General features: G+C 48.6%; 1 protein-coding gene across 1 annotated transcript in view; it reads left to right on the forward strand.

The window, feature by feature from the left end:
- Positions 1-548: 548 nt before the first annotated feature.
- Positions 549-24,586, forward strand: part of LOC144938296 (uncharacterized) — a 35,975-nt gene continuing 11,937 nt past the window's right edge. The window contains exons 1-3 of the mRNA XM_078866186.1: positions 549-561; positions 16,997-17,116; positions 19,839-19,965. Coding sequence (XP_078722312.1) covers positions 17,015-17,116; positions 19,839-19,965 — 229 coding nt within the window. The 5' untranslated portion in view covers positions 549-561; positions 16,997-17,014. The remainder of the gene's footprint in view (positions 562-16,996; positions 17,117-19,838; positions 19,966-24,586) is intronic.

Here is a 24,586-nt window from a genome sequence, read left to right on the forward strand (position 1 = left end):
AGATGGGTGAGGAGATGGATGAGGCGATGGGTGAGGAGATGGGTGAGGCGATGGGTGAGGAGATGGGTGAGGAGATGGGTGAGGAGATGGGTGAGGAGATGGGTGAGGCGATGGGTGAGGAGGCAGGTGAGGTGATGGGTGAGGAGGGGGACGAGGTGAGGTGATGGGGAGAGGTTGATGAGGTTGTGAGGATGGTGAGGAACGAGATGCACAGATTCCAACCTTACTGATGTCGATGGCGGTCCGCGGGGCCCCCGTGGTGCCCGAGGGCGGCATCGCCGAGGCGGCGCTTGGGCCTCCACGCGGGCGGTGGCGACCACGAGGACGACTCGGAGACAGCCGCCATCGCTGAGAGGGGGGGGGGTTTCCCGCGCTTTTAGAGACGTGTGACGTCACCCCCTTGCCCCCGTTCACCCCCTCCCCTCCCTTCGTCGCTAAGCGATGGTGACGTCACCCCCTTGCCCCCGTTCACCCCCTCCCCTCCCTTCGTCGCTAAGCGATGGTGACGTCACCACGGTGCCTGCTGTGCCAGGCGAGTTGCAGGATGAGGTCACGGGACAGGTGAGGCGATGGTGAGGAGATGGGTGAGGAGATGGGTGAGGAGATGGGTGAGGAGATGGGTGAGGAGATGGGTGAGGAGATGGGTGAGGCGATGGGTGAGGCGATGGTGAGGAGATGGGTGAGGAGATGGGTGAGGCGATGGGTGAGGAGATGGGTGAGGAGATGGGTGAGGCGATGGGTGAGGAGATGGGTGAGGCGATGGGTGAGGAGATGGGTGAGGAGATGGGTGAGGCGATGGGTGAGGAGATGGGTGAGGCGATGGGTGAGGAGATGGGTGAGGAGATGGGTGAGGCGATGGGTGAGGAGATGGGTGAGGCGATGGGTGAGGAGATGGGTGAGGAGATGGGTGAGGCGATGGGTGAGGCGATGGTGAGGAGATGGGTGAGGAGATGGGTGAGGAGATGGGTGAGGAGATGGGTGAGGCGATGGGTGAGGAGATGGGTGAGGAGATGGGTGAGGCGATGGTGAGATGGGTGAGGAGATGGGTGAGGCGATGGGTGAGGCGATGGTGAGGAGATGGGTGAGGAGATGGGTGAGGCGATGGGTGAGGAGATGGGTGAGGCGATGGGTGAGGAGATGGGTGAGGAGATGGGTGAGGCGATGGGTGAGGAGATGGGTGAGGAGATGGGTGAGGCGATGGGTGAGGAGATGGGTGAGGCGATGGGTGAGGAGATGGGTGAGGAGATGGGTGAGGCGATGGTGAGGAGATGGGTGAGGAGATGGGTGAGGAGATGGGTGAGGAGATGGGTGAGGCGATGGGTGAGGAGATGGGTGAGGAGATGGGTGAGGCGATGGTGAGGAGATGGGTGAGGAGATGGGTGAGGAGATGGGTGAGGCGATGGGTGAGGAGATGGGTGAGGAGATGGGTGAGGCGATGGTGAGGAGATGGGTGAGGAGATGGGTGAGGCGATGGGTGAGGCGATGGTGAGGAGATGGGTGAGGAGATGGGTGAGGCGATGGGTGAGGAGATGGGTGAGGCGATGGGTGAGGAGATGGGTGAGGAGATGGGTGAGGCGATGGGTGAGGAGATGGGTGAGGCGATGGGTAAGGAGATGGGTGAGGAGATGGGTGAGGAGATGGGTGAGGCGATGGGTGAGGAGATGGGTGAGGAGATGGGTGAGGCGATGGTGAGGAGATGGGTGAGGCGATGGGTGAGGAGATGGGTGAGGAGATGGGTGAGGCGATGGGTGAGGCGATGGTGAGGAGATGGGTGAGGAGATGGGTGAGGAGATGGGTGAGGCGATGGGTGAGGAGATGGGTGAGGCGATGGTGAGGATATGGGTGAGGAGATGGGTGAGGAGATGGGTGAGGCGATGGGTGAGGAGATGGGTGAGGCGATGGGTGAGGAGATGGGTGAGGAGATGGGTGAGGCGATGGGTGAGGAGATGGGTGAGGCGATGGGTGAGGAGATGGGTGATGCGATGGGTGAGGAGATGGGTGAGGCGATGGGTGAGGAGATGGGTGAGGCGATGGGTGAGGAGATGGGTGAGGCGATGGGTGAGGAGATGGGTGAGGCGATGGGTGAGGAGAGACGAGTGGACGGCGGGGGACAAAGCCTGGCTTGATTGCCCCCAGGTGCCAGTGTCCACGTCAACCACACTTCTTAAACCATGGCGGGGCCCCGTCGAAATTGTTGAGGTTCGGCCCCACTGCATTAAAATCCGATAGGGAAAGCGTCGTTGGTTTGTCCACCCCTCCCGGTTGAAGCATTTCGTTGCGCCGCGCGTTCCCACGTCACACACATCATGGGGGCCGAGCGTGCGACGCATCCGACGAGCCGAGTGATGCCTCGTTGGTGCCTAACCCTCAGCGCAGACGTGTCATCCTTCCTGCAGGAGACGTGGGAGTAATGGGGCTGTGCAGGGCACAGTTGCCCGCTGTGGACGCTGAGTCCTCACGGCCCCCCCAGGCATGCCTGCTGACTCACCCGGCCCGCCGACTCACCCGGCCCGCTTGTCGCCTCACCCTGCCCGCCTGTACCGCGAAGGAAACCGCCCGTCCCCTACGACGGGCCAGCAACACGCACTCGCGCTAAATCTCGGGTGTTTTCATGAGGACCTCGTTCGTTCCCTCACACATACGCGGTCTGGTTGATTGATGCCTTGTGCCGCGTTTTGCTGCGTGTCTGTGGGGGGTACTTACCTTCCATAGCACGGAGATCCTGTTACAATTCGGTTTTCTTTCATTGGCCGTTGGCTTGTTGTTACCGCGTTATGCGTGTTTGCTCGGTGTTCTCGTGTTAATATGTATATATGGTGTGTCCTTGTTGGGGGGGTATTTATGTCGGCATCTTCTTGTTGTGTTTTTGCGAGGCACATGCGTTCTTGCAGTCATGTTTTTTTTTTAATGTTCATTCAATTATTACAGCCAGGGACGGCTGTGGTCTCTAAAGGGGGGGGGGGGGGGGTGATGTGGAGGTGATTGTCACTCACCATTTGGCAAGTCAGTAGTTCCCCTTAAGGTCGATCGGGGGCAGAAGCAGTACCTCGCCAGAGCACATGTCCATGGTGCCAGAGAGGGGCCAATGGCGGATCCCAGTGAACGGATCCTGGCACACATTCCCTAGGCCCCCGGGTGGGGGGGACCGGGGGAATAATGTCATCTTCCAGGATGGTCCAGAGTGTTCCAGAAGGAAGGCGTGGCTCAGGCGGTGCAAGCCACGGACGAGTATATAAGCCAGAGCACTCAGAGCTCTGGCTCAGTTATCTACACGCCAAAGACTGAAGCCCGGGCTGGAGAAGAGGACACTGGACCCCAAGCTCCGATGTCCTTCTAAGGGCCGGAGCTCAGTGAGGCCAGTGGTCAGGGGAGAATAGGTCCCTGGCAGAGAAGACCCTGGACCCCAAGCTCCGATGTCCTTCTAAGGGCCGGAGCTCAGTGAGGCCAGTGGTCAGGGGAGAATAGGTCCCTGGCAGAGAGGACCCTGGACCCCAAGCTCCGATGTCCTTCTAAGGGCCGGAGCTCAGTGAGAAGGTCGGGTCAGATAGCCTCCCTTAGGTCCCAGCCGGAGGACGATAGGTTACGGGTTACCAGTGTTAGGTCCCGCAGAGTCCGGAGGCCATACTTCCCCAGGAATCGGGTAAGGGGGCTGTTATACCCCTTGTGTGTTAGGGACCGTGTTGAGAAAAGACAATAAATATTGTGTTGCCTCGAAGTTTATTCGTCAATATATACAACACTACACAGGACTTGAGTGGAATTGTTGATGACCGGTACCAAAAGTGTCAGGATCGGCCTTTATAGAGGAGGCTCGTGAAGGACGCTACTGGGCGTTTGGAGGCAGTCTCCATCAACAGCGGATGGCAGAGGAACAACGCTCACAACAGCAAGTGGAGCGCCGGGCGAATAAATGGCAGAAAGTTGGCAAAGCTGGTGCCTCTGCCAGTCATCTCAGTCAGCCCATGGCACCTGCTGGGTCTGTCCCATTACCTCCTGCCAGCGAGCCATCGAAAAAAGACGGTCACTGCATCGCTTTCAGATGCGTTTCTGTGACTGTCTATAGAACGCTCTTCCGATATTAGGAAACCCCTGGGAGCTATTCACTTTAAATAAACAGTTTGAAAACGGATTAGCTACGTATGGTGCGAAAGAAGTTAAACAGTACATGTAGCCTTTCGATTTAAAGCTTTCGTGACTGCAGGGATTCATCTTCTTGGTTCTTTCGGTAAAGTCACGTAGAATGGAAATAATAAAATAATAAAAATAAAACATAATAAAATAATTCTCACGACGTTTCGGCCACAACGCAGGCAGCCGTCCTCAGGTGAAGAACAGTTCTGTCAAGGAGACAGAGTCTGAATGACAACCCCAGGCTTGGAGCGTCTTTTTTAAGCTGGGATGGAGGGGGGGAGAGCGCCTTGACAAAATAATTAGCATATCAAGAGGATTTTTTTGGTCCCGTCTGTAAAAGATGTGGTTCCAGACATACAGTACCCTGGCGGCTACAAACTAAGTTGCCTCTGTGGTAGCAGTTACATTGGAGAAACCAAACGACATGTCTCGGACTGCATCCGTGAACATAAAGCAAACTTAAAACACGGTAGGACAAACACCTCAGCCGTGGCAGATCACTGTTACAATTCAGTGGGCTCACATGATATTGACTTCTCCAAGACAGAGGTTCTCTGCAAGCCATCTGGCTACCATGAGAGATTCGTTCATGAGGCGATCACATATACAAACAGAGACAATTTCAACCGAGAAGATGGATTCTGGCTTAGCAATCATTGGAAGGAAGGACGTAATAAACCATTTCGGATCTTTAACTGATTGTGTTCACGTTTACGGTGACTTTCAGACCGCGTTCCACTCACTGGCATTGTATTCTCCGCAGGGAATGGATTCTTTGCTCCGCTGCAAGTTTCCCTCCCCCTACTCTCCCATTGACATATTTCGTTGCTTTCTCTTAGTATCTTTCACACGACGGTCAATGGTACAGTGTATAATAACAAATAGAAAAATGTATATGCTTAATACAATGTACAAAGCAATATATAGTATCGTAATTGTATAGTGAATATACAGCAGTATGATATACATTAGGGTGGGTAGAATAATACATAGTGTAATATTACAATGTATATAGTTTATAGCAATACAGTATATAATTTAATGTTGGGTTTGTCTATGGCAGTATATAGTACGGTGTAGACTCGTGTGATGTAAGAGAATAAAGTTTAAATGGAAGCATATTATATATTTCTTACGATGTAGAATTGTAATGTATTACATACTGTTAGTAACTCAGCTTATTGTAGAGTATATTTAGCATACTGATGATACTATGTAGTTTATACTTTAGTTGTTTACGTGGTGGTTTTAGTTACTGCAGCTACATACTATTAACACTTCTTCCCCTCCCTTTGATGCTGCTAATCCTGCATAATGCACGGGCATAAGTAGTACTAATCACATTCCTGCATTTCCCAGATCCCCTCCCTTTGATGCTGCTAATCCTGCATAATGCATGGGCATAAGTAGTACTAATCACATACCTGCATTTCCCATATCCCCTCCCTTTGATGCTGCTAATCCTGCATAATGCACGGGCATAAGTAATACTAATCACATACCTGCATTTCCCATAAATATGCTAAATTCCTCTTGATATGCATATTATTTTGTCAAGGCGCCCTTTCCCCCCCTTCCAATCCAGCTTATATATAGTCTCCAAGCACGTGTGCTGTTTCATTCAGACGCTGTCGCCTCGACAGACCTGGTTTTCACCTGAGGACGGCTGCTTGCGTTGTGGCCGAAACGTCCTGATAATTATTTTATTATGTTTTATTTTTATTATTTTATTACTTCCTTTCTACGTGACTTTACCGAAAGAACCAAGAAGATATCAAGAGGAATTTAGCATATTTATGGGAATGACAGACCTGTTCTTCATTTGAGGACAGCTGCTTGCGTTGTGGCCGAAACGTCGTGAGAATTATTATGTTTTATTTTTATTATTTCCATTCTACGTGACTACCGAAAGAACCAAGAAGATGAGTACATGTAGCCGTAAGATGCACCTAGCCTGGCACAAGCGCTGTGGTGACGTCACCACCACTGAGTGGCGAACGGCAGCTCTCTTGGAAATCAATTGTCGTCGGCTTCGAATCGATTAAAGTGTTGTTAATCGATGTCTCCCCACTCGCGTCATCACGCCGAGATGGCGTGCAAGCGGTTGTTTTCCGCCTCCGGGACAAAAAATGAAGTGATCTTGTCATACGCTCAAATGTTTTTAAAGGACGTTCTCAGAGTTTGAAAATATTAAGTTGAGTCAAATCGAATTACAATTTACGTTAACTCCAAAGTCGCATTCAATGTTACAAAAGTAGTGCGCACAACCTGCTGGGGTGGGGGTGTGGCAAGGCGCTGTGTGATTCGCCGCTCGCCCATTGATCGGGACTCGATGCGTGACGTCGCCGCGCGGTTGGTTGCCGGAGAGACGCGGGGCGAGTGGAGACAGCGGTGCAGGTAACAGTCAACTAAAACTATTCAAAACTATATTCAGTATTTTTTATATTTTACCAGCTAAGGCTCCACACTGAGCTGTATTATAGCTCTTTTTCAGAATCGACCTGACTACCACATTATACCTCAACGGAAGTGGCGTATCATCGCGTGTAAATTTATAGCAGCCAAACGCGCGTTGATTCTTAATGTGGAGGGGAAAACCCGGAAAAAAATCCACGCGAACACGGGGAGAGAGAGAGACACGCAAACTCAAAATATACAGCCGAAGTCGGGGTTGGGACAGAACCGACGACCTGTATACCAAGCGACGTAGCTACCATCTCGCCAGCGCGTCCACACACGCGGTGCGACACGAGAACACCACGGGCAGTGAGCGTCCCGCATCAGTCAGAGCCAGAATTGTGTGTGCGTGGGGAGGGGTAGCGTCGTGGTTAGCGGTCCTGGGCCTCTCCTAGGTCGACTCGGTTTCAATGTAAGAACCTGGTACGGTGTGTAGAAACATCGCCACTGGGAGACAAACGCGGTCGCGCGTGGTGTTGGCCGCCCCCTCGTGTGGCCTTCGTGGGTGCTGCTCGCTACCAGAACTTGCCCCGACAGTCTGTTAAGGCGACATGGAGGATCTTTTTTGCGTGCTACCAGATGTTGATTGGCGAATGGACGCTCTGTTCGAATCGGGTCAACCTCGACATCTGTAAATACGCGACACGCAAATGAGCACTCGTCGACAGTGGAAATTGCTACTAACCATTTAGAAAGTTTCAGCTGTGGTTTCTTCCATATCGGACTGCTGATGGAGACACTGAATGTCAAAACCGGTCCAGAGTTTGCTTGCGTTGAACCCATGCTGTCTGAGATGCGCTCCCAAAAGGCCGATATACATAGTTGTTTTGTACGTAGAGGGACATATATATGTGCAGGAGGCGTGTAATGTCTTTTGTTACAGCAGAAATCCAATAATTCGCGATGTGGTAATCTACAAATCCCTGTAATTCGGGGATTTGTGATTCGCGATTTGCTTCCGTAATCCAGCAATGTCGTCTTTTGGGTTTGTATCAGTATAGACTAGCTGTGCTCACGCGATCTGTTAGGAAGTATTTAGCATGTATTTACTTGGATATCAAGTATCATAAATACAACACCGGTACAGCATAACATAACGGTGGTCACTCTTTGGTTCTTTCGGTAAAGTCACGTATAAAGATAAAATAATAAATTAAATAATAACATACAGGTATAAATGCGAACCTCATTTGCCAGTAAAAATATGATAATTGGTTTTTTACCCTTCTATCTGGCAACAAAACTGACACCTTTTTATCAACTTCAAGGACAGTGCACATTATCAGAGTTATGTCTTTTGTTTGTATTATGACTGCAGGTATTGCGGTCTATGCAAACATGACTCCTTGTAAAAAGGTGTCAGTTTTGTTGCCAGATAGAAGGGTAAAAAACCAATTATCAGGTATAAATGAAATAGCAACAAAAATCTAACCAGAAAACTATAAACAGACATATAAGCAGAAAGATATCACCAAGATACATAGAGAGAGAGTAACACATAGGCACAGAGAGGAAAGTAATTGTTGGAGGCAGTACAGAAAGTAGGCTTCCATCCTCTGTGAATGCTTCTCAGGCTCATGCTCTGCACCCTGCCTCGTCAGAATCTACGTTCACTTAGCTGCCCTAGGTAAACTCGGCCAAAAATGTATACTTTATACAGTCGGGTGTGTCAACATTAGAAAGACATTGTTTTTGCAACAGCAACCCAATAAACATTCTGCCAGCCTTCAGGGTTGCTCGCCTAGAATACCCCCCCCCCACCAGCCAGAAGGCTATATGGCTTAAAGGTGGATCTTATTATCCCTTTTATGATTTAGCATTATCCCTGCTGGGTCCACCATCGGAGATCCATCGCTCTCATTTACAGGCACGCCGAGCCGGGCTGGCCGGTCGGCATGGTGCGGTGAAGTCGCTTCGTGAACCAGCCACGGTGCGGGAGAATATGGCGAAGGCACGAACACTTATTGACCCGTAGTGGGATGTTTTTGTTTGTTTTGTACCGGGTCACTGGGGTTGTCTGCCGCTTTTATCACAAAGAGCCACGGAGTCTTCTTTAATGTCCACGTGGGTAGACGCGAGTTCGGTTGAAACGTCTCGCGTGAAGGATGGCTCCGCTGACTCTGCGCACACACGGGTTGTTCGAGTCCAGGCCAGGGGGGAGAGACACCAACCGACTACCGATGATGTCATGGCACAGGGCGATGGGCGATCGTGCGCGTGGTGGGCGCGTGTCCACTGTTGGCTGTGGTGGTGGACGCGGTAGCGTGCGACTTGGCGATTGTTTCTACGATCTGGGCGGCGTCTGTGTAGAAGTATGGCGGATTTTGCACTGCGCGACAAATCCGTTGACCTGATTCCCGCTCACGGCCAACATTGGTGGCAAATATTTCCACCGGTGCTGAACTCCCCCGCCCCCCCATATATACTCAAAGTGAAATGAGTTCCTGGTGTGGTGTGTAATATCACTAGATAAATGTGTCCAAAACACCCCATTTTATGCCGTGTTGGCGTTCATAGGTGTTCAATAACAGCACTTGCCCCTGCGGTCTGTTGAGGCTATGCAGGGATCTTTTGTCTTTGTTACATTCTGCCCGACTGAAATGCCCATATACCGTAGCAGCCATTGGAATCAACATGAATGTCAGAATATTATAGCTTAATGAAACCGGTTGTGTGATTTTTTTTATATTCTAGGAATACCTGTTTTAAATACAACAGGATGTTTCACAGATAAAGTTACGTTAGTAATGATGATGTTGATGGTAGTGATAGCATTGTGAGTGATGATTGTATTTATTTTGGTAGGGGTAATGATGTTGATGATGGTGGTTGTTGTTTGGGGTAGTTATGATGATGATGGTGTTGGTAATGGTGACAATCGTTCATGATTTACATGATTATGATAGTCACAATAATGATTATGACGTTCATGATCACGATGATAATGCCGGTGATGACTATGATGATGTTGATTGTTGGAGGAGGTTATGAGGATGCCGACAATGGGGGAGATGATAATGATGTAATGACAACAATAGTCATGCTGTTGGTATTGGTATTGCATTGTTATGGTGATCATGATGATTTTCCCACGTGTACACGTGCAGCCCTTTGATCAATCCACAGCTGAATGAGTGCTTTCCCACACCATACAGATTATGGGGACTATTTGACGATCGTCTCTGTGGCGAGGCCTTAAATAGACAGAGGGGGCGGAGAGAGGGAGGGGTTAGAGAAACGTCGTATGCTAGTATTTAATTTATTATTTTATCTTTATACGTGACTTTACCGAAAGAACCAAAGAGTAATTCCTGCAGTCACGAAAGCTCCAAATTAAGATAACGGTGGTCCTCATGAAGCAGTCTGACGATGTCGCTGTTGCCCCTTGAGTGAGCTGCAGAACTCTCCATCACAAGGTGCACTTAGATTCAGTGGCTACTTTCCCCATTCGAACATGTGATGACACCCTGAGTCCTATAATATTTTAATACCACCGTCCGACGAGCAATGATTCCAGAAATTATTCGAAGAACCGTCCGACCAAGTCTAGGGCACGAGGAGTCAAATCTTGCCTTTGGAACACGGAGCCAGTCAATCGCAATCAGACTGGGTGCTGCTATACGGCAACAGACTGTGAAGTTTTGTGTTCAGCTGCTCATAACATTGGTCTTCCGATTGATTTTGACGCACAGACGCAATATTTTCTGACCGGGGTTGTGAATTGCGGGAAAATTAAAATGTATTCCAAATTTTTTGTTATGATACTGTACCGCGCACCAGCGGTGTACCGCCAATACGGTGTAATGCAAGGACATCTTCTAATATAGACCCACATGAAACATTTAACACGTAGGCTTTCGCGACCAATATAATTCATAATAGAGGTTTTTGGGAAACGTCGTACTCAGATTGTCAACGTTGTGGCTTGGCTCTCCAACAAACTGGTGTGATGTACTCGTGACGTATTGGCATGTTCTGTTTACGTGACAACCCTTACTACTTTTCTGTGTCGGGTGGTGGCGGGTTTAACGACACATTTCTGTATTTACGTGATCTAACCCAAAAAACCTCTTATGCACTTGGAAGATGTTGCACCATTTGGGTGTTAGAAAACGCGTAATAAAAAAATCAGTGATTTTATTTCATGTAATGAATGCAACTGTGCAGTTAATTCATCCCATAATCCATAGCATACGTCAGCGTAAACATGTTTTCACGGGGATTGTTTAACGACTCTCCACGGTGTACCGCAGGTTACAGGACCCACGATTTGATCCCCCACAGGAACGCGGATTATTGGATTATTATTGGACTTACATTTTTCACAATGACGATACAGTATTAATTATTTTATTTAGTATACTATATAATATTGTATATGTGTACAGCTAATTATCATACTCCACATGTACATTACTACTAATATAGCACTATATAGCACTTTATAAGTGGCTCTACATGTGGAGAATGTTATGCATGCCAGACAAAATTATTTGTAGCATCGTTGTGCAGAATATAAGTACAGTAATAATAAATAAGCAATGTCTCCTTCAAATATCTGTCCCTCTACGTAATTTTATTTTTTATATTAACCAAGTGTACTGATGTACCAATGAGCTCAAACAACAATAATTAGCACGTTAAATGCTTGTGGACATGACAATTCACCTTTTTGGAGAGTCTTATGACATAATCTTGGCTAGTTTGTTATGTAGTCTAACCAAAATAACTATTGTAAATAACCACCCAGGAATGTCTGTCCTTAACGCTCGTGACCTCACTCCACATCGACCAGCCCGCCTCATTAATATTCATGAGCAGGTGACGTCCTCCAAATGGACCCCCCACCCCTCCTCACTGGCGGAGCTAGTGGGGGGTGGGGTGGCACGTGCCCCCCCAATGATCCGATCTAAATCCCTAATTTCGATCGGATCATTGGGGTTTATTAGTAATAAATCGGCATTTTGCGACCCCCACTGCCACTGTATAGCATACTATTATGTGCCAGGGACTCTATGAGATGATAGGACAATAGTCTGAGTCCATAATTGGCAATAAGTAACGTCAAAGCAGTTATAAGTGACTCACAGAATTGTGCGCAGTTGCGTATACAGTACACGACTTCCCTGAAGGCATATCTTAAGTGAGCGTGATGCCGATCACACACAGTTCGAATTCGACCCTCGATTGATGGCTGCACACATCGCCGCACACGCGTCGAATAAAAAGCAAGGGACAAGTCCTTACTTACTAACAACTATCATTTTTCATTGCTGGAGGAGTTGCCACCCCTACCTGAAAATCCCGGCTCCGCCATTTCCCCTCATTAATAATCCAAAACGGGTAACTTCACTCAATATGGAGTACTCCCCCTGCCCCTTACTAATAACACTGTAAGAAAAATTGTCCCTGGGTCGTAAGTGTTATTTTCTAATTGCGTATGCCTCAAAAGTACAGAAAATGGCTATTCCCCCCAAAAACTTCGCTTTTGTGACCAGGACAGTGATATTTTTAAATGTACCTATTTTCATTGAGCATTCCAGATAGATTCAGTGCGGAGTAAACTTGGAGTAACTTCGAGAACATTCTAGAACTTTCCAGTAATATAAATACTAGTATAAATACAGGGGCCTTAAGCCCACCAGTTCAGTTTAGTTCCAGCTGCCGAAGTGGATATATATCTGCATTTTTCTGAGATGGCATTAAGCGGCTGCAAGCATCCGGCAGACGCATTTTGCTATGTTTGCGGCCAATTTATCAATACAAGAGCGAAAAAGTACCTGTTGAAGCATCTGCTAAGATGTGTGAGGCCCACAAGGCATATTTACGATATTTCGGCATGCCTGTCGGGGATCAAGACAAACCCTGGGCACCTCATTTCACCTGCCAGCAATGCAAACAAACTATGGAATGTAAGATGGACAATTGTTGCTCGGAATTTTATATTATAAAATATAAAAAATTGTAAAACTTTTTTATTTTAAAATGTTTTACAATTTTCAATGCAAGTCAGAGAGCGAGGAAGATGTAGATCCAGATGACATTTTCAGAGGTGGAGCCGAGGAGAGAAACCAAAAAGACCTCAACGACTTGATCAGAGATCTTGGTCTCACCAAGTCCAATGCTGAGCTTTTGATGTCTCGGCTCAAGCAGTGAAACTGGTTGAATGCAAGTGTGCAAGTCGCAGATCAGAGGAAGCGTCACCAACCTTTTTGCAGCTTCTTCACCCGTCAAGATTGGCTCTGCTTCTGCCACAATGTGACCAGTCTGTTCGAGGCAATCGGAATCGCCTGTAACCAGAATGAGTGGCGCCTCTTCATTGACAGCTCATCCAGGAGCCTCAAAGCCGTGCTGCTCCGTAATGGTAATAAGTACCCGTCTCTTCCCCTGGCTCGCTCGGTGCACCTCAAAGAGGATTACAACAGCATCAAGACCTTGCTGGATGCCTTGAAGTATGATGAGTATGGCAGGGAGGTCATCGTAAACTTAAAAATGGTGGCATTCCTGAAAGGTCTCCAAGGCGGTTTTACCAAGTTTCCCTGCTATTTTTGCCTTTGGGACAACAGGGACACCAAGGCGCACTACCACAGGTGGGACTGACCACAGCGGACCGAGTTCTCTGTGGGGAGGAACAACGTCAAGTGAGAGCCACTGGTGGACCCCCGGAAGGTGCTGATGCCACCACGGCACATCAAAGTGGGCCTTATGGAACAATTTATCAAAGCTGTAGATAAGGAGTCGGCAGCCTTCAAGTACCTTCAAGACTACAGTGGAACCTCGGTATACGTCGTTAATTCGTTCCAGAAGGTAGGACTTATACCGAAAATGACGTATACCAAACGATTTTTTCCCATAAGAAATAAAGGGAAAGGAAATAATCCGTTCCAGAGGAAAATAAATTATATTTTATATGGCATATTATACATTAATGGGGTTGTATAAAATAATTTAGACACTAATTACGAAAATGCTTACAGAAGCCACGTGACCGCGCTGCTGGCAGCTGGGCTGGCCACGTGGCGTGTCTCAACCCCGCAAGTAGCACGCGCCTCGACCTGGGGCCCTCCATGGGGGCAGCCCTCCACGTCCCCCGCCCCTCTCCTCTACGTCCCCCGCCCCTCTCCACCACGCTACCCTGCCCCTTTTCCCCACATCCCCCGCCCCTCTCCCCCACGCCACGACACCCCGCCCCTCCCCCCCACGTCCCCCGCCTCCCCCCGCTACCCCACCACTCTCGCTTTGTTTCAGTCGTGAACGGGGCATACGCGGGTACTGTACGCGGTGACTCATCCCGACCCACACAAGTTTTAGCAAAGGCGTCGTATCCCAAGCAAGACGTCGTATCCCAAGATATATTTTTTATACGTATACGACGTATACCAAATTCGACGTATTCCAAAGCGGTTGTATACCGAGGTTCCACTGTACTTCCCGAAGCTGTCTGAGGCAAAGGTGAAAGCTGGTGTTTTCGTCGAATCACAGATAAAGAAGATCCTGGAGTGCAATGAATTCCCCAAGAAGCTCACAAGTAAGGAGAAAGCGGCTTGGAACAGCTTTGTCGCAGTCGTTCGGGGCTTCCTGGGAAATCACAAGGCCGAAAACTATGTGGAGCTGGTTGAGACTCTGGTGAAGAACGATGGCACAATGGGCTGTAGGATGTCCCTCAAAGTCTATTTCCTTTATGCTCATCTTGATAAATTCAAGGAGAATATGGCAGCGCACTCGGAGGAAATGGGCGAGCGCTTCCACCAGGATATACTGGACTTTGAACGCCGCTACCAAGGACAGTATAATGAGAACATGATGGGAGGCTACATTTGGGGGCTGATTCATGAAAGTAATTTACAGTATAATTGTAAATCTTCAAAAACTACTCACTTCTAAATCTTTTGTAATAATTTTTGTATTACTTTAGTATAAATACATGTTAATTTCGATTCATATGTGTTTTTTCTGACTTTATGTGAACGAAAAGACACAAATTCGCCCGTTTTCTCATTGAAAATAGGTACATTTCTAAATATCACTGTCCTGGTCACAAAACCAAAGTTTGTGGGGAATAATAGCCATTTTCTATACTTTTTAGGCAGAAGCAATTAAAAAATAACACTTACTACCCAGGAACAAAAATTGTGTTACACATAGTGTAGTCATGCGTAAGTGATGTCACTCCACATCGAACAGCCCCCCTCATTAATAATCATGAGCAGATGACATCACTCCACATGGAGCACGCACCCCCCTAATTAATAATCATGAGCAGGTGACGTCACTCCACATCGAACAGCCCCCCTAATTAATAATCATAAGGTGACGTCCTCCAAATGGACACCTCCCCCCATTCATAATAATTAGCGGCTGACGTCACTCCACATGGGGGGCCGAGGTGCCTCCTCCCCCCTCCTCAGCGTTAACTTACAAATCTCACTACAAAGGCAAAACCCTCAAGTCAAGCAATCTCCGTAATGCTATTGAGACATCAAAGTAAAAAGGACGTCATGATGAACAAGGGATTATAACCTTAAAATGAAATAGGTCTGTGTCACTGCGCCCTTACAGATTGCACACGCATTGATGCAATGAATATCACGTCGCGGTCTGCTTTTCACTTGCAAGTTTCAGATTAACTGCAATACACCCGTCCTTGGACGGGCTAAAGGCTAGTTGTAAATAATTGAGCAGTTTTACATACAGTGAGGGAAAAAAGTATTTGATCCCCTGCTGATTTTGTACGTTTGCCCACTGACAAAGAAATGATCAGTCTATAATTTTTATGGTAGGTTTATTTGAACAGTGAGAGACAGAATAACAACAACAAAATCCAGAAAAAACGCATGTCAAAAATGTTATAAATTGATTTGCATTTCAATGAGGGAAATAAGTATTTGACCCCTCTGAAAAACATGACTTAGTACTTGGTGGCAAAACCCTTGTTGGCAATCACAGTGGTCAGACGTTTCTTGTAGTTGACCACCAGGTTTGCACACATCTCAAGAGGGATTTTGTCCCACTCCTCTTTGCAGATCTTCTCCAAGTCATTAAGGTTTCGAGGCTGACGTTTGGCAACTCGAACCTTCAGCTCCCTCCACAGATTTTCTATTGGATTAAGATCTGGAGACTGACTAGGCCACTCCAGGACCTGAATGTGCTTCTTCTTGAGCCACTCCTTTGTTACCTTGGCCGTGTGTTTTGGGTCATTGTCATGCTGGAATACCCATCCACGACCCATTTTCAATGCCCTGGCTGAGGGAAGGAGGTTCTCACCCAAGATTTGACGGTACATGGCCCTGTCCATCGTCCCTTTGATGCGGTGAAGTTGTCCTGTCCCCTTAGCAGAAAAACACCCCCAAAGCATAATGTTTCCACCTCCATGTTTGACGGTGGGGATGGTGTTCTTGGGGTCATAGGCAGCATTCCTCCTCCTCCAAACACGGGAGTTGAGTTGATGCCAAAGAGCTCCATTTTGGTCTCATCTGACCACAACACTTTCACCCAGTTGTCCTCTGAATCATTGACAAACTTCAGACGGGCATGTATATGTGCTTTCTTGAGCAGAGGGATCTTGCGGGCGCTGCAGGATTTCAGTCCTTTACGGCGTACTGTGTTACCAACTGTTTTCTTGGTGTCTATGGTCCCAGTTGCCTTGAGATCATTGACAAGATTCTCTCGTGTATTTCTGGGCGGATTCCTCACCGTTCTCATGATCATTGCAACTCCACGAGGTGAGATCTTGCATGGAGCCCCAGGCCGAGGGAGATTGACAGTTCTTTTGTGTTTCTTACATTTGCGAATAATCGCACCAACTGTTGTCACCTTCTCACCAAGCTGCTTGGCGATGGACTTGTAGCCCATTCCAGCCTTGTGTAGGTCTACAATCTTGTCCCTGACATTCTTGGAGAGCTCTTTGGTCTTGGCCATGGTGGAGAGTTTGGAATCTGATTGATTGATTGGTTCTGTGAACAGGTGTCTTTTATACAGGTAACAAGCTCAGATTAGGAGCACTCCCTTTAAGAGTGTGCTCCTAATCTCAGCTTGTTACCTATATAAAAGACACCTGGGATCCAGAAATCTTTCTGATTGAGAGGGGGTCAAATACTTATTTCCCTCATTGAAATGCAAATAAATTTATAACATTTTTGACATGCGTTTTTTCTGGATTTTGTTGTTGTTATTCTGTCTCTCACTGTTCAAATAAACCTACCATTAAAATTATAGACTGATCATTTCTTTGTCAGTGGGCAAACATACAAAATCAGCAGGGGATCAAATACTTTGTTCCCTCACTGTATATAAATTGCATTGGCATATGTGGTCATTGACACGGTAAAACTAGTCAAGATGGTGTGGTGATGTTGGAGTGTCAAGAAAAGTGCTTCATGGTGTCTTAAACTCTCTTCTCATTTGACAGCAATTGGAGAGTACAGCCATGTCTTTAGCTGCATGCAGTGAGGCATGGGGCGTCTGCGAGAATGCCGGCAATTCACGGAGCAAGACCAGAGGTCGAGCCATGCTGCCCACGTCTAGAGAGGTATTTGTATGCTTGAATAATAATAGTGAAAATTATTGTACAGGCAGACCTCGCTTAGCGCTCAAAATGTGTATGCTGGAGAAGTGGCCACTAATCAAATCGGCGCATAAAGGAGTTCATTAGACAATTGTATATATGGGGATGCATTCCCAACAGCTTTAATTCTTACATGTGTAATGCGAGCGTAGGCTGGGGCTTCGCCGCCCCAGCCTCTAAGCCATCAAGGCGACACGAGCCATCGGGTAAAGGGTTCAAGGGTGGAGCCCGCGGGCGCTAGGGGGTGGTATTATCTGGAAAGTTCTTAAGGGGTGTGGTGAAGGGCAGAGTCTGGGTGACGCGGGAAGGGGATATAATGGAGAGCCGGAAGGGGCTCGAGGTCAGTTGGTGAGAGCTGGAAGCTGGACCACGTCGCGGGTCTCCGTGAGCCATCGGCCACGTGGCGACGCGGAGACGGCTCCCAGCGCGCCGTCTGCCAGCGGTGCGCGGGAGCGGGGAAGCGGGACGCCAGCTTACGCGACGCGCCGTGAGCGAGAGAATGGCGTGAGAGCGGGACGCCAGCTCACGCGACGCGCCGCGGAACGTCCGAGAGAGCGGAACGCGAGCTGTCCATATAACGAAGAAATAAACAGACGGAGACACAGTCGCTTCTTCTTGGTTCTTTCGGTAAAGTCACGTAGAAGGGAAATAATAAAATAATAAAAATAAAACATAATAAAATACAATTTTCACGACGTTTCGGCCACAACGCAAGCAGCCGTCCTCAGGTGAAGAACAGGTCTGTCGGAAAGACAGCGTCTGAATGAACACAGTCGCTTGTCATCGACCTGTATTATTGCACATGTATGAGCAATATATGAGGGCTTCATTGAGGTATTGGTAACAGCACTAATAATACAGATGCTAAAACTTCTTTTGAATAAGTAATATTTTAAAATACTTTTTTTTAAACACGCTTTAATGAAATGTACCGTATGAGTAATGGCAGAGCTCCACAACTCCAGGAAGTGGCCCCGAGGCTTGCCATAATGTAAGGGACCGTGGTCAATTACAGCCTACGTAAGTTGAGCGTTGACAACTAGACCCAAGCCGAAACATAACATATAAAAAAGATTGTTTCAAAATATATTTTTTATTTTTTTTGATAGAGTATAGTATTGTCATTGATATGGCTATTTTAATACACACAATGGACTGGAAGGACAAGATTAAAGGGCTCGTATAATGCACATGCATAATGTACGTTGACTCATTAATCGCCCCCCCCTCCACTTTGCGCAAGAGCGTGAAGTGTGGTCACCACATCTACGCCTCTATATAAGGAACAAAACAGGTGGACTTCTCCACAAATCTGTCTGTCGCCTGATGAAGCTAGTTGTAATACTGGCAAAACATCGTACTCAGATTGTAAATGTTGTGGCTTGGCTCTCCAACACACCAGTGTGCTGTACTAGTGACAAATTGGCATGTTCTGTTTACATTACAACCCTTACTAGTTGGCTGTGTCGGGTGGTGGTGGATTTTAACGACACATATATTTACACGATCTAACAAAAAAACCTCTTATGGATGATATTCGTTGTGAAAGCCTACATGTTAAACGGGATATTCGATGTCCCCTGTGAAGCCGATGGCGTTTATTTTACGGCTCGTACATCTTAGTATTAACCAGGACGGCCTGTCGGAATAGAACCGCAAACCTCTGCAACAAGTGGCAAATGCACTACCGCTGAGCCACGTCAATTATTTTATTCATAAACTTAGGTTTCCACGGCCAGCGTTATGATGCATAGTTGATTTGTGGGCTTAATTGAGGAGTGTGTATGTTCTCCACCTGCTGTACATGGACGACTCGTAGACTGAACTCTTAGTAAGGCCTTGCGTCAGTTTATTAACACAGAGGTAACAAAACACACCAGAGGTAGGTGTCCCTACACTCAGTCCTTGACGCGGACGTCAGGCTCTATCTATTCCTAGCCTGGGCTATCTCTTGGCCTCTCACTCGAGTTGGGATGGGGGCTTATCCAACACCACCCGACCGAGGAGAGCAGCACCCCACGTAATCTTAACCGGCTCTTGCAGACTTCTCTGAGCCCTACCCCTGGCTGTATCTTCGGCTCTCCTACTCGTAGAACCCGGACGGGGGATCAGCCAACACCGTCCGGTCACGAGCAGGAGAGACCTTCTTAAGACGCTCACCATCCCGGGCTCCCACAACGACCCCGCTTTCGCCACGGGGTCCCCCTTAAGTATTTCCCGTGACATGACGTCATTGCGCCTCACAGCGCTCATGATGTCATGTCGTCATACTACTCTACACATGTGTAGTGAGTGACATTGGGGATGTCACTGTATGGTGCCGGACAGCATCGTGTGTGTTGCAGAGTGATGCCGGCTCTAGTAGAGCACGGCGTGCGATGCACTGTGTTGCCTCTGAAGAAGAACTTCTGCAACTCAGTTGGACTCACTACACATGGATTTCCTCCCATAAAATAAAAAACCCCTTCCAATTGAACATGTATTGCTCATCTATCCCAATGCTGGAAATTACTTGCAAAATTACTGAATTCGGATGACAGATGCAATCATCATCCCCTCCTGCTGCCAAAAAAATGGCATGACCCTCGTTAAAAATATTCTTGAGACTTAGGATTTTGTGGGTCAGGAAGTGTAACAATAATAAAAATGTCCTTGTCCCTAACTCTTGTTTCTGTCCTCCTGACAGGTGGAGGTGAATGTGAGTGCGCGCCACATGTACCTGTACAGCCGCGAGGTGCGTGGGGTGGTGGCACGTCTCCGCGCCGAGTGTGGGTCACTGTCCGTGCACGCAGTTGCCTTGGCCCACACTCAAGGTGATCTGAACAAGGCCTTGGGACATGTTCGTAATGAGAAACAGGCAAATGGGCAAGCTTCTAGCATGCGATCGCGACGACCTACACGTGAGGTGGTAAGTCTTGAATAAAAATTAATTTAGTTGACAGTAATACCCCGGTTTATGTCGGGGATGCTTTCCTTAAATGTGCGACAACGAATACCGAAACGACGTAAATCAACGCAATTTTGCCACGAGGACTAAACAATGCTGAAGCCGTGTTAATGCGTGCATCTTCATCCTAGACGTATCCGCAACATTACATTCAATTACTAAAAATACTACACTCAATACTAGTTTCGGCAGTAAACGTTAAAACATTATTAGCAGTACATTATGAAAATAAAATCACTAAAATATGCGTAATTACTATATTGTACTCCACAGTACAGAACATTTCTTTATGCGCGATGCAAAGTAGTTTGTGTACAGGGTTAGGTGGAGGTGAAGGTTGAGAGGCGACGGTTACGAGAAAGGGCAGACGATGCTCTCAGCGACATGAGTGTGGGTTGAGGCAACGCTAGTCGGGTAGCGGTGGTGTTGATAATGAAGTGACAACGTATTTTCTAAACGATATAAAAGGGGGAGGTGTAAAATCGCAAGGCTTACAGCGCAAGGCTATCACGAAGGCGCAGTACAGCACATACAGTAGTCTGCAGTAGCTACATGTTGTGATGTTCCTTTGTGGAATGCCAATTGAGGAATTTGTCAGTCATTTGTGAATTTGGAAAATTTGAACCGTGACAGCAACACACATTGGCCTACTCTTATCAAACTAGCTTCTTTGCCCATCCTAGGACGGAAGCTGTAATATTTACGAAAAAAATTAGCGGAGTATAATTGTATCTTGTGTTAATTGAATGGCAGTGAATCTTGCACGAAATTATGTCATAAAACACTTCACTGCATTTCACTGTAGCACTGTATATAACTGACCTTCAATTTGTTCTAATTCACTGCTCTGATACTTTATTATTTTCTGCTTTCGGTCGCTGGGGTGCAAATAAATTGGATTGCAATACAATATCTGGAAAATCACCGAGAAATGTCTATTTAACCAAAATGTAGAAGCATAAATTAGACTTATCTTAGTGTAATAAACGACTGGACCACGATGTCTGGCTCAGTGTCCTTTATTCGGTTCGTGCTGTACACCCACACGGCTGTCTTTACTCTGTAGCTTCTCCACGGTGCTGACTCCAATGTCGGCCCGATCCACAACAGCAGCCCCGCTGCTGTTACTCTCACACAGCCCCCCTTGGCTGTACTCGCTGCAACTCCTCTCCCTTTCGTCCTCTCTGCAGCTCTGACAGCTTCGTGCTGTCTCTCTCTCTTCTCTCCCGCCTCAGCTGGCAGCCACACCGCTGCCTCTAACACGCAGCTCTTCTGGCTGTCTTCTCCGCAGCTACACACTACTCCGTAGCTTCCACCTATCTTCGGGGTTGGCTCCCGATGGCCGTCGGTGCCCCCCTCTTCTCACTCGCCCGCGTGGCCTCTCTCTTTTCCGCTCACACCCCGACTGACTTCCCCTTCCGGTTTACCCGCTTAAGGACCCGAACCTTCCACCCACGTCACATGACTCCACCCCCCGTGACGTCACATCCGGAAGGTCGCTTACGCCCGCATTACACCACCCTCCCCCGTAGAAAAATCCCAGCCGACCTCGGCTGACCAATAGCAAATCGTAATGCGGCGAACCGAGCTTCCCCCCCTAAAGGACACTAAGCATACAATGTAACAGCAAGAACTACAAAAAACAACGCAATTAACATCAACAAACGTACAAAAAGCATGCAATAAATACAACTGTAAGAAAAAGATAACACAGCAACAATCAACGAAACGTAAGCGATTTGGAACGTGTGCGGGTCGCCGGCCCGTCCCGGACGGTCGGCGGCCCACTCGCAGAACGGGAACGCGATGAAAGTCGAGGAATGACAGGGGGTAATCCCCCTGTCGCAGCTGGAAGTCCACCGACGTCCCGTGTCCCTAAAGAGTTAGTCTTGGGCTTGTCCTGTGACCGTGCCCGCAGCTGGGTCGGAAGGGCTGCAGGGCTCGAAGGTCCCGCAGACCTGGCAGGCGTCCTCCGAGCAGGGCCCCTCGTCCCCCGCAATGTCATGGCCGGCCTGTCTGGAACAGGTACGACAGGCGCTCTAGCAAGATCAATGGACGCAGGCAGGGGAGAGTCAGCAGCAACAGACCCCGGCAAGGCAACATTGGGGGATGAAGCATCATGTAAGGGAGCAACATATGGTTTCAAGCGCGACGTATGCACAACCCAGCGACGAGACCCAATCTGGACGCGTGCTGACTGTGGGTTGGGAACCGCAATGAGGCGTACGGGACCATGCCAGGGTTTGTGCAATTTCGGCGAGGTTCCCGGACGTACCTGTGGACAATGAAGCCAGGCTAGGTCCCCAACCTTCCAAGGGCACTCCCCCTCGGACCGTCGCGCATATCGCTCGTTCCGGGCCTGGGCTTTGGCCGTAGCCACGCGGGCATTCTCCCGTGCCTCCGTGACGCGGCGAACCGTGTCCTGAATGTATTCAGGAAGTGGTTTACGAGGTCCCTTCACCCCAGTTCCCAATTGCACATCCACTGGCGGCACGTTTTCCCGACCATACATAAGGTAAAACGGCGAATACCCTGTAGCCGCATGAGGCGTCATCCTGTACGCCGAAAGCACCCCGGGGATGTGCAGATCCCAATCTGATTGTTGTTCACTCACGGTATGGCAAAGCATGGCAGACAATGTCCTGTTCAGCCGTTCAACCATACCATTCGTCTGCGGATGGTATGGGGATGTCCGTACTTTCTTAGTCCCAAGGCCCGCGCACACTTCCGCCAATAATTTAGAAGAGAAATTTCTGCCCTGGTCCGTGAGGAGTCTCTCAGGCGCCCCCTTGTCCATAATATACCCAAACAAAAAGGCGTCGGTAATGGCCGCGGCCGACTGATTGGGCAACGTCCAGGCCATCGGCCAACGGGAGAGGTACTCAACCCCTACCAGCAAATATTTATTTCCCCTCGCCGATGGTGGAAAAGGTCCCAATATGTCCAGTGCCACTAATTCATTGACTCGAGACACCTGAATCGACTGGAGAGGCGGCACGTAAGGATGTTTCGGCGGCTTACGTCGTGCACACGCAGGGCACGCGCGCACGTGCCCTACGACATCTGTCGCCATGCCGTGCCAAAAATAATGACGTTGCAACGTCAACAAGGTCTTCTGCACCCCTAAATGTAAGAGAGTGTCACAATGGAGAGTTCTAATCAACTCGAATCGCAAGGACGTTGGTACCACCAGGCGCCAACGTTCCTGGAACCCCTCCCGCCACATAAGCAGACCATCTCGGAGAGCGGTTTGCGGCCCCACAGCCGCACTCGGACTCCCATTGTCCCTAGCAGACCGCTTCCGCAAGGACACCAACGACTCATCCATCATCTGTTCCCGGATCCAGACAGACCGCGGCAGATTCAAAACCCCGTCAGCCGGTCCCGGTTCCATCGGAGTATCCGACTTCTCGACGGCCAACGTAAGCGGCTGAGGGGGGTTTGGAATCGGCGAACACCTATGCGTCCCCAACTCACATTTACAAGGGGCGCGCCGCGGTAATCTGGAAAGTGCGTCAGCGTTCGCATGGCGCACTCCCTTCCGATGTTGAATTTGGAAGGAAAATTCCTGTAGCGTGTCCAACCAACGTGCCAACTGTCCGGATGGCTGGTCAATTTTAAGGGCATATTGCAAGGCCGCATGATCCGTACGCACAATAAAAGAACGACCGTAAAGGTATGGTCGAAATTGCCGTAGGAAAAAAACAACCGCCAATAGTTCTCTGCGAGTGACACAGTAGCGGGTTTCCGCAGGAGACAAGACTCGGCTACCATACGCCACGACGCGCTCTACACCCCCTTTAGACTGTGATAATACCGCCCCAATACCCGTGTCACTCGCGTCCGTATCAAGAATGAATGGGTGATCGAAATCGGGATAATCCAATGTTGGGGCCGTGGCCAATAGATCACGCAGACTCCGAAAGGCCGCCTCCTCCGGCTGTCCCCAACCAAACTTCCGTCCTTTACCCGTAAGGAGATGCAAGGGCCTCGCAATCGTCGCAAAACCCGGCACAAATCTTCGGTAATACGAGGCAAATCCCAAAAACCGCCGAACATCCCCCACGGTGGCCGGAGTCGGCCAATCCCGGACGCACGCCGTCTTTTCCGGATCCGTGGACACCCCCTCAGCACTCACAATGTGCCCCAAATAGCGGACGGACCGTTGCAGTAGGTGACATTTCTTTGGTTTGAATTTCAATTTGGCAGAACGCATCCTCGTGAACACTGTCTCCAGCCGCGTCAAATGTTCATCAAATGTGCGGCTGAAGACAATAATATCATCCAAATATATAAGACACGTCTCCCACTGCAACCCCGACAAAACGAGCTCCATCAATCTTTGAAATGTAGCAGGGGCCGCATTCAATCCCATCGGGAGACAGTTGAATTGAAATAACCCCTGCGGCGTACGGAATGCGGTTTTCTCCCGTGAGGACTCGTCAAGGGGAAGCTGCCAAAATCCCGAAGAGAGGTCCAGTGTGGAA

The sequence above is a fragment of the Lampetra fluviatilis genome, chromosome 21 (assembly GCF_964198595.1).
Source record: "Lampetra fluviatilis chromosome 21, kcLamFluv1.1, whole genome shotgun sequence".
NCBI lineage: Eukaryota > Metazoa > Chordata > Hyperoartia > Petromyzontiformes > Petromyzontidae > Lampetra > Lampetra fluviatilis.